The 11,363-nt window shown below is 34.9% G+C and overlaps 1 protein-coding gene across 1 annotated transcript; it reads right to left on the bottom strand.

Moving 5' to 3' along the window:
• Positions 1 to 279: 279 nt before the first annotated feature.
• LOC103504031 (uncharacterized) lies at positions 280 to 3,550 on the bottom strand. The gene is made up of 3 exons (XM_008468456.3): positions 1,343 to 3,550; positions 778 to 973; positions 280 to 673 (listed from the first exon to the last, which is right to left on the bottom strand). The coding sequence occupies exons 1-3, from the start codon at positions 3,367 to 3,369 to the stop codon at positions 422 to 424; spliced, it is 2,475 nt and encodes an 824-aa protein (XP_008466678.3). The 5' UTR covers positions 3,370 to 3,550; the 3' UTR covers positions 280 to 421.
• Between the last annotated feature and the right edge of the window lie 7,813 nt (positions 3,551 to 11,363).

Here is an 11,363-nt window from a genome sequence, read left to right on the forward strand (position 1 = left end):
TAGAAAATCATTAAATCTACTCTAATACATGAGTTTAAGTCATTTGATTGGTAATTTAACATGATATGATGAAAGTAGATAGTGTGTATTAGAATTGATGTAGTACATAGATATAATTAACACACACGCCCATGCACACACATTTGCACACGAACACACACAAATCTCTGTCTCTGTCATATTAATTTGCTCTAAGACACTTGTACATTGATATAATTAACACTTTTTTTTAAAATATTTTTTTAACTTTGACAAAACATTAAACCTGTGCAGTTAAAGTTATGTCTAAATTGACATTCATTCATAACACTAAATTTACAACACATTTGGAACCGAGTATTGTGGTATTTTTCTATTTTGTATGACCTACAATTACAATTACAACAACCTATGGCATCATCATAAGTAAAAAAACATGAAATTATTCTCGAGTTGAGAGAGTAAGGAGCCCAATTGAATCAAGATATGAACTGCATTTTCCATGGATACCAATAATCTTCACTCTCTTGTTTGGGATTGAAAATTTTGTTCCATCTTCAATTCCGAAAGGCCCATAAACTCTTTTGTTGGTTTCTAATGTCAATGATTCAATAACAACTCCCTCAAGTTCCATTACATTGTTATAGGTGCCATGAATTGAAACAAGATATTCATGTGGATAATCAAATACCACCTGCAACAAAAATTGAATATAACTTAGATCCTATAGATATTTTTAAGCATTTGAAAAGTGAATCCAAACAAATCTTTAAAGTAAAAAGAATTTAGACACTAGACCTCATATTTGGTTCCACCATCTCCTCCATGCTTAGCAGACCAAACAGCCTTCCCATTCTTCTCATAATAAATTTGAATGGCATGGACACATCGTTGATGATAAACAATAAATGCCCTAATCGTTGAGAAAACCTTTTCTTCCCACGGATTTCCCCCTTTGCCTCCATGTAGCCTCGATCCTTCACGAATAGGAGAGCTTGTTCCAAATAACCATTAATTAGTCTATAGTTTGGCTAATAACATAAACAATGCAAAGATGTTAAAAAAATAACAATAACTTGTATTCTGCTTTACTCCATCAAATTTGGTTCATTTTGGTCTCTATACTCTCAACATTGGTTCGTTTTGGTCTATACATAGACATTCTAAATATATCGAAATAAATTAAAGTTGAAAGTAAAGAACTAAAATAAACATTTTGAAAGTGTTGGAAAATGTCTTGAACAACGCTTCAAACAACAACATGTGGACACCTTTTTTTTAAAAAAAAATATTTGGTTTTCTTAAACGTATTGCACAGTTGAAATTGCATTTTTTAGAATTGCATAAAAGTGAAATTGCTTACTATGTAGTTGGTTGCTCATAGAGTTCAACTCCACGAGAGTAAAAATACCGCTGTGTATAAGCAAGCTTCCCCTGTTTTAGCTGCTGTTGGTAACAACGCCCAATTGCATGGATATTGAACTTGCAAGTTCCACATTGAAAAGCCAAATTCTCACCACACCATTCATTGCAACTCCCACAATTGATCTTTTGTTCTTTCCCTTTCATTACCATACTCAGCGGATGCTTATGAGCTTCATGAATCTTTGATTTCACAAACGGAAATTCTCCAAGAACACAACCCAAATGCGCCTCAAAACAGCAAATTCGACAACTATAAGACCACAACCATGGCTCTCTTTCTTCTTCACAAACATCGCAGTAATATTCATCGCTTTCCTCTTCCTCTACAAATGTCAAATTCAATGGATGCGCGTCAAATCTGTATCTTACTGTAAGTGGCAGCGTTGCACATTTCGCATCCAAATAAAAGTTGCACCTAACACATCGAAATGATACTCTGTTTTTGACCCCTTCACCACAAGCCTCACAATTGTGTTCTTCATTTGTTCTGTCAAGAGACAGGGGATGTTGATGACCCGGGTGTTTAAATGGGATTTTAATTGAAGTGCAACGAATGTCGAATGTTGAAAGACATATTTTACAGTGGTACGCGAAGCCGTGGAAGTATTCACGACAAGCTTCGCAATGGAAGATGAAATTCGGGATTGAGATGAGAGTGAGCAAATGCTGATGGAGGAAATGAGTTTTAATTTTTGGCAATTTAGCACATTCTTTGTGGACATAGAAATCACATTGCTGACAACCATAAGATGAACTTAAAAGACCCTTTAAACACCCATCACAAATTCTATCTCCTTTTCTCTTAATCCCCATCGTCAAATTCAAGTTATGAGAATGAACAGAACATTGAATCTCATTGTCATGTTCGTCGTTAGAAGAATAATGATCCATCGTCGAATCAACTATGGGAGTAGATTGTAGGTCGAAGCGTTGGGTTTCAGCACAATCCAGATGGGTAAAGTAATTGCATTCGTAACAGCCATACCCAGCAAATTTCATTTCTAATTTCTCGCCACAGATCTTACAATAACGATTTTGATTCCGGACATTTTCACGAAAGTAGGTGAGGGTAAGATCATGGAGATGGTGCCCAACTGTCCTTAGAGTTGATGGCGATTTAGCACATTTTCTATGAGCTAAAACATGGCAAATCTCACAAAACCAAGGGAATCCATTGCCTTTCTTACCACAAATTCGACAATCAAAAGAATCCATTGCATTCCGAAACGCAGTGAAATTATGTTCGTGATTGAAAGATTGTAAACAAGCTACATGGAGATTGAATCTACAATGTCGAGGATGAGGGCAACTATAAACAAACTTTCTACAGTTGTTATTGCAACTATCACAGAGGAAATTAGCAAAGCTAAGATTGGGAAGAAGAAATAAAGGGTGTTGATGAAATCGAACATCGTAAAACTCGCGTGGTAACTCGGCACATTCTTGATGGAAATGAGTGTCACATTGTGAACAAAAGTAAGAAGGGGTTGATTTTATAAGCAAATCACACACAAAACAAACCACTCTGTTGTTTTTTCTGTTTTCTTCTAGTTGAAGAGTTAATGGATGTGGGTGGCTGAAATGTCGAAACTGATCGCCGGAGATACGACGTAAGCCGCTGGATTTGGTGTCGGTGAGAACGCATTTGATGTCGATTTGAAAATTGCATTTACGGCATCGGTAAACGTCGCCCGAAGGCATTTGCCAGCAGACGGTACAGAAGTAGTTGTTGGTTTTTAGAAGAAGAGGGTGGAAGGGGTGGAAGGGGGAGTGGATTTGAGGAGGAAGGTGGAGACATGATTGATGGATGTGAAAGTTGCAATCGAAGTTGAAGCATGTGAACGCCGGTGGCCGGAGAGGTTGACGGCATCTGGAGCAATAAGCTACTTCACCATTGATTTTTCTACCGTCTTCATTGAAGAACAATGGGTGTTGGTGTGGACGATTCACAAGGTCAAACTCCATTATATTTCTTTGTGTTTGTTTAGAAAGTAATGGGGTTTACTAGGGACTGTAAACATGGGCTTCCGCCATGGATGTAGAAGAAATTGAAGAAAATTGGAATAATGAGAAAAATTAAAGATAGGCATTGGTTTAAGGATCTCATCTCTTGGGGGAAGGTTGTGAATGAAATGCATCTAATCTATAGGAAAGTGTCACTTTCTTTTGCCGAAAAAGAAAATGAATGTTGCAAACAATAATTTCAATTTTTTTGCTAGTTTCATTTTCTTTTTTGACAATTCCTCTTAGTTTAACTCCCTTTAATTTTGAAAATAATTTATTTTTAAAAATTTTAAAACATTTCCTAATCACTCAAAATCATTTTTTAAACATTTGAAAGCGAATTTTTATATATAAAAGAAAAAAATAAAAGAAAAAATAAAAAAAATATATTTTTTAAAAAACATTTGTTTTCTAATCAATCTAAACTTTCTCTAAATTTCACATAAATGAATAAAGTTAAAAATCAGCCATGAAAATGATTTAAATTTAATTTCACGACGATAACTATTTTGATTTATGAAAATTGTAGTCCCGTTCTAATGACCAGTTAGTTATTCATTTTTGAAATGCTAGTGTTCTTACAACCCTTATTTATGACTAAATGATAACTTGTAGAAATACAAGTTATTATAGTCTTTTATATAGAATAATGAGACCAAAACATATAAGAAATGTGTCAAAACGCGCAGCTTTTGTTGTAAATTCATAAATATTTCGAAATACACTTTATATAAGAATTTATGCTTGTTTCACTCTGTTTTTAGTGTCTTAACGCAGGATTATGAACAAAAGAATAAGCTAGCGAATCGCAGAGAAACTTGCATGAAGACTAGGCAAGAAGTCCATATTAGTAGGCGAGAAGAGGTTCGCTAGAAGACAAAAGTGGTAGTTAGAGTTGATGTGACTTGACACAGAAGCAGCTTTCGACGCTGACATGTTCAGAAGATTAGATTTTTCACCTAAATCTGTCCATATAAAGAACTTCATCACCATAAAAAAAGTGTCCCAACTTGAATAGACTGAACCCTAAAGAGTGGTGGGAAGGAGTAGCCTTTCCACAGTCTATAAAGTTTTTCTTCATCTTCTTTGGACAGTCTAAGAGTGTAAGTTTGAGGTTTGAGGCAGAAGATCCCATTCCTCATTTTTCCTAACTTGTAATGTCATTTCTATTCTTTTCATTTTTTGTATTCCTTTGTAATGTATTTGTTCATATTGTATAGTAGCCGAAGGCCTACATTCTTTAATACATTGCATATTTATACTAGTTTCAATTTTCCATCTCTTTACTGTTCATCCATCTTGTGTTATCTGTAGTTTAAGATCTATGATAAGTTCTTGATAAGAAGGTTAGCTTATATTTCTTATCGCGTTAGCTAAACTATTTTCATCACTTGGCTAGTGTATATCGCCGACTACCCGAGAGGGCAAGTAGCAAGGAGATGGCTAACGTGTGCAAGGAGAAAACGGAGACGAACTCCACCTTGGCGAAATAACTTCCATCATTTGTGTCCCGAAAGGAGAACAAGTGTGGGTATTAGGCGTCGAAAGGTTGTCACCCTTAAACGAAAAGCTCTATAAGTCTTGTAAATGAAGTATTCTAGATATAATTTGCTTAATGCAGCTTGGTCATTTGGATCCCGAGAGGTGAGCAAGTGTGACATTTAAAGACATCGAGAGGTGCTTGCCTTAATCATAAGCTCGATCATAAGCTCGCTAACTAAGCTATATCGCATCAAGGTTCTTTTATTGCTTAATTGCCTGATAGTTGATAGACTTTCCTTCATCCCTTCTTTTATGAATGTTAGTTCACAACTCCATCTTACATCCATCTTAATTCCACTTTACAAATTTTCTAGTGGAGATAAGTACATATAGTTTAAACTTACAATTGTTCATACTGTATAGTTTATTCTTTTATGCTACCTAAACACCTAGTGAATCCTAGAATTAAGCTTTGATATCAATTCTAAGTGTTCGACTCTGGATCACCTAGATAAACCTAATGTTTCTCTTACACTTGAGCAAACAATAGGAAAACTTGTACCCAACTCGGACTTAGGAGTTACATGATGAAGAGATACATAAAGAATATCTCATATGCAATTGTAAGATCCGTAGATAAGGCTCGTAGTTAAGACAAGTAGTTAAGACCCGTAGTTAAGAGAAGAAGTAAAAATTTGACTAAGTGTCCTAAATTAGGCGTTTTGGGTCGTCAACGAGAGAATAGGTTGGTTAGTCCATGAGAAAGGTTAGTGAGAAGAGGTTGGTTACTTAGTAAAAAAGGTTATGCGAGAAGACTTTTGAAAGGTTAGGCAATTAGAGTTCTTCGCGTAATGGAACTTAGCGAGAAGAAACAAGGAAACTTCTTAGAAATTTCCTACATTTACTTAATGGGCTACATGTAAGGTTTAAGTTAAGCATGATTAAGTTAAATCTTAAGATTGCACATGTACCACTAAGAAGCAGGAGTTGACGACTTATTTAAGAGCTTAAAGGTGACTAAGCTTGTTTAAAGATATGTATAAATAAGGGTCTTCAGTCAAATTATTAATTATGGTTACACTAAGAATTTGAAGGAAAAAGTTTAAGAGTTGAAGTGCTACAGCTAAAATGGTTACACTTAATGGGCTACAGCTAAAATGTCTACGGGAGAAGAAGAAGAAGAGAAGTTTTTAAAGTTTAAGTAGTGTGAATGTTTTCTCTAAAGTATTTAAATGATTTCCAGCTTTTTTTATAAAGTATTTAGTGATTTGAAATAATGATTTCAATATGCATGTTTTCAAAGAGATTTCCATGAAAAGTTTATGATATGTTGAAAGCATGTTTTATGTGATTTCAATGATTATGAAATGATGTTTAAACCATTAGTCTACTTCTATAAATGAGTTGATTTGTTATGCATACATAATGAGTAAAGGCAACCATATAGAAAATGACTACATGGTGGAGTGAAGCTGGCCAATGTAGAAAAGGACTACATTGTGTTTAGCGGCCTGAACAATAAGAACAAATTAGGATATTCTCGAATTCTGATGATGAAAAGGTGATCTCAATAGTCTAAACACGGGATAATGAGTCCTTGCATAGAGAATGATTCAAGATTCTTGACAAAAGGAATGATTTGACTAATGTGTGTTATGTGAAATGTATATTGATGTGATATGCGAAATGATATGTTTACATAAGAGATGAATTTATGTGATTTGAAGTGTTTGGCGAAATGATGTTTACAAAAGATATTTCACGAAAAGGATTTCATAAAACCTCATTGAGTCTTTTAGACTTATACTTTAAAGTTTTACTTCTAGGTGATCAGGCGTTAAGGCCAAATATAGAAAAAGTGAAGAGCTGCCAGAAATTTTACTTTCTAAGCTTAAGAGTTCTACATTTGTATTTTGTATTAAGTGTTGTAGAACACCTTTTTTTTTTTTTTTTAGTTAATAAAAGTTTTGGTTTGGTTTACTTCTCTAATGTTAAGTTGTTTTATCGCCTAAAGTATGACTGTAGTTTAAGTTAAGGAAAAGAAGCCAGGCGATTAAGCAAAGCTTATGAACCTCAAGATTGGGTATTTTAGCATTTAACACGTCAAGATACTCAAGTCACGTCGTGCCTCACAAGATAAGCTAGTAGGTCTATAGCGTGGGATGTGTTAGCAATGACCATGATCAATGACTCTTCATGTAGATTTAAATACCAATATAAGCAACAACACTATTCTCCTAAGCTCCAAAGCTAACTTAACCAACCACAAGTCAAGATTTTGGCACCATTGAGTTGGCTACAAGACCACTGAACACTTGAATCATAATCAAATCCCAAAAAAAATTTAAGTTTACAAAAATCAATTTCTAGTTTGGCAACCATATAGTATTTGGTTATTAGTCTTTGAAAACTAAGCCAATAAACCCTCATACCTATTAGAAGATATTCCTGAATCAAATCCTCTTCATGATCATGTTTATAATTTATGTCCTTTGATTATGACTAACTTAGGTATTTGACTTATTTGTAACCTTTTCCATATATGATCTCTTGTATTGTATATAAATACCAACATTGTATCAAGAAATAAAATCATGTAAAATATGTTCTTCAAACAATTTCTTTTCGTTCGTACATGGTATTGAGAGATCACATGAATTTTAAACTTTTTTCTAGAAATTTATTCGTCTTACCTCTTCAATGAAAACTCCCAACACCAATTATTAACCCAATCGTACTATCCTTATCCCCACCAAATCTACACCCTCATGAACGAATTTTATTCCTATTTCCACCATTTCTTTCTATCCAATATTTGTAATCTTGTGCCCATTTGCCTGTATTCCACCATTTACGTCATTTGGAAGTGTTAAGTCTCCTCCATTCTCAAAGCTCATTTCCTATTTGGTCATTTCGATTACTATCTTTCATGTCCTTCAAAACATATTCCCTCACCCATCAGTCCCACCACTTTTGAGATCCACCCTGAATATCTTTAATGTGTATATAGCGATCAAGCTCTTATTACCTTAATCAACGATACCTTGTTGACCTTTGCCATTTCTCATGTTGTAGGTTCTGTCTCTAAGATCTTTGACTTTTCTTGGAAAAACGATATTCCTCAAACACCGGATCCAACATCTTTGATTTATGATCTACTCTTTATACTATAAAAAAAATCCCCATTTGAAACCATTGAAAAATATACCTATCGAGTTAAGGAACTTGTTGATAAGCTTGATGTTGCCTATATTTTCATTGAAGATTAAGAAATTTTGGTGCACACCTTGAATGGTCTTTGAAGAACTCCACACCTTGCTAATCGTGGAAAAACTCACTATTAACATGCACTCTTCCATTGCTATGGCAACGTTCCAAACTTTTTCGAACACTTCTGCATGCAGACGTGGAAGACGAAGTAATAACTCTAATTTTAATCATCTTGGCGGCTTTTTTAGTTCAAGTAGGTTAGGTGGGATTGGATGGCGGTTGGGGTAGTGATTCGTGCGGGTCCAACAATGGTGGTTCAACTTAACCTTTTTCTTATGTTGATTAGGCCCATTTCATCCCAATTCTTTTGGACCATCATCTTTCCACCAGCATGGACTTATTGGATTAACCCCTTGACCTTGTTTTGAGCCTGAAGGCCCTACTAGATTTGTTGGATGCATTTTTGTCATTTTTTACAAACCTAGACATGAGCTCTTGATTGCTTTCATTTCATGAATTTCTCTTAGCTTTTTGGTTACACTCTTAATTTGCATCATCTGAAAGTTTTTGGGTGTGCATGTTATCCTCTACTTAAGCCTTAATGGCTATATATATTATAATCCATTAACCAAACAAACTATAGTTTCGCATCATGTTATTTTTTATAAAACTGTATTTCCCTTTGCCACCTCACATTTCCCTAATCTATCCCTTTAACCAGCCAACCTTGATCCCTCTTTATTACTTTACTAAAAATTTCACAACCTACACCTCCTAATTCTACCCATATGCCCAATGTCATGTCACCATCTTTCCTCCTAACAGTCCCACTGTTGCCATTAATTCCTCATCATTTATAGATACTAACGACATTGGTGTGTCTTTATATTTTTCATCTACTATTATTACAAATTACACCATAGAAAACGAGATCACTGCCACTTCTACTGCCCTAAACAGATCAGTTATACATCATCCTTGTAACAATCATGCCATGCAAATACAAGAAAAATCAACAGTTTCCACAACTCTCACTTCATATACTAAAGCTTCCAAATATCTTGAATGGAGATCTACTATGTGTGAGGAATTTAATTCTCTCCCTGAATAAGGTACATTTGTCTTTAGTACCTAATCTTCCATCAACAAATGTTGTTGGTTATAAATTGCCTTTTCAAACTAAATATAGTACTAATGGTTCAATTGCTTGTTACAAAGCATATCACACCCCACCCCGAGCACCTACTTACTCGACTCGAGATGTGGTGTGAAGTCAACTGACATCGTTCCCTTTCTGAACAATACCACTTGACCCTAACTTCTGAAACCTTTTAGCATGCTAAACATCTTAAGTAAAATAAAGATTAATGCAGCAACCTAACACCAAAGTTTATAACATAAATTAACCTAACTTCTTTACATGAGTTTGCTATACAATACAAGGCTAGTTGCCATTATACACAGACGACATTTTAGACTAACAAAAAATTTACAACTAAAAATAAACCCAACACTTATGTACAACATAAAAGTAAACCTAAGTACTAACCAACAACAACAAAACTAATTACTAATTTGCATAGTAGACCGTAGACATGACAGGCTCTCAGATCACGATCTATACCTGAAAAGTGGAAAAACATTTGGAAAGGGTGAGCTAAATAGCTCAGAGAGTGACAATTTTGAAAAACATACTTTAAAACAAGAAGGCATGTCGCGTGTCAAGGGCATAGTTGTCCAAGGTATTATTTACCTATGGCCGTATGTCCAAATACCCCTAAATCACTTTATCTTTATATCTTGAAAGTAGTCTTGGTTATTTCTTTCGTTTTCGTGTCGCCGAGCCACAGTGTGACATTTCGACTTTTTCATATGCAAGCCTGCCAAGGCCAAAAATCTCAATATGTACTATAGCGGGTACCTGCGTAGTCCGACCCCCACCCAAGCCTTGTCGCACTCTTTGCAAGCTAAGTTATTTTCTTTGCAATTGACAATCTTCAATGCTTTCTTTTATGATGTTTTCAACAATTTACTTTCTCTCTCCCATTTTATAAAAATATTTTCCCGAGAACGTGGAGGGAGACTACATCATACCGCAAGTTTGTCCACAGATTTCGAATATTGAACGACTGACTTATTGACTGAGTAGAACAAGTGCCGCACAATCGTGTTTGAAAGGTTACGATTGTGACACCGCGTACGTCTTGCATCCCGCGTAGCCCTTCTCGCTTATCCATAAAAAAATTACTATAAAAAAAGATGTTCGAAACAAAAATAAGATTTTGGGTTTTGAAATACATCTAGGAAAAATTAAGCCCATTCAAAGATCAATTGAGTTTGCTCCAAATTTACTTGACCAAAATTCTAGAAAAAACCCAACTTCAAAGGTTTTTGGGCTATCTAAATTATGTGTCTAATTTCATCCAGAACCTTGGCCCATTTTCAGACCACCATACCAAAGGTTAAAGAAAATCCAAAACCATGATCCAACAAACACACCCAAACTGTTCAAAAAACTAAGTCTTTAGTCAAATCAATCCCCAGCCTCAATCTCACTAACCCAATAGCAAATCTTATCATTGAAATTGATGCCTCCAAAATAGATTATGGAGGAATCCTCAAATAGTGTCTAGATAAGACCGAGTCAATAATTTGATTCCATACTCAGAAATTTGGAACGATACACAAAAAATTACTGAACGGTGAAAAAAGAATTACTTGCAATAGTTCTTTGCGTTAAAAAATTCCAAGAAGAACTAATCAATAAAATTTTTATTATCAAATAAGATTCTAGAGCTTCAAAATTCGTGGTAGAAAAATGATTCAAATCAAGATCGTCTGACATACGAATTGGATCTCCCAAGGAGTCATCAACTCAATCTAGGCCTTCAGGCAATCTCATCTGTCCTTATGGTGGAGTCGTTCAAATGAGGCCTCTACCTCTCCTTCATTTAATAGGGACTCTTCTATTCCACCTCCTACTAACTAGTTTTAGGTCATCACTCCCGATAAACGGTTTGTGCCAAGATTAAAGATCAAAACCTATTTTAAAAAGTTAATCGTTGTCAATGATCCAATCGTAGAACCTGAATATCAAAGTCTCACTCTAGATGAGAGTCTAAAAAATCTTCCCTGAGGGCTTCAATTTCCTTCCAGAAGACCTCAAAAAAACAAGAAAAATTCTATGAGTTTATTTTAGTAAACACCAAGTCTGTAGAAATAACTTATGTCCTAAATAAAAATGATCCTTAAAAAATTGCTTA

The sequence above is a fragment of the Cucumis melo genome, chromosome 4 (genome assembly GCF_025177605.1).
Source record: "Cucumis melo cultivar AY chromosome 4, USDA_Cmelo_AY_1.0, whole genome shotgun sequence".
Taxonomy (NCBI): domain Eukaryota; kingdom Viridiplantae; phylum Streptophyta; class Magnoliopsida; order Cucurbitales; family Cucurbitaceae; genus Cucumis; species Cucumis melo.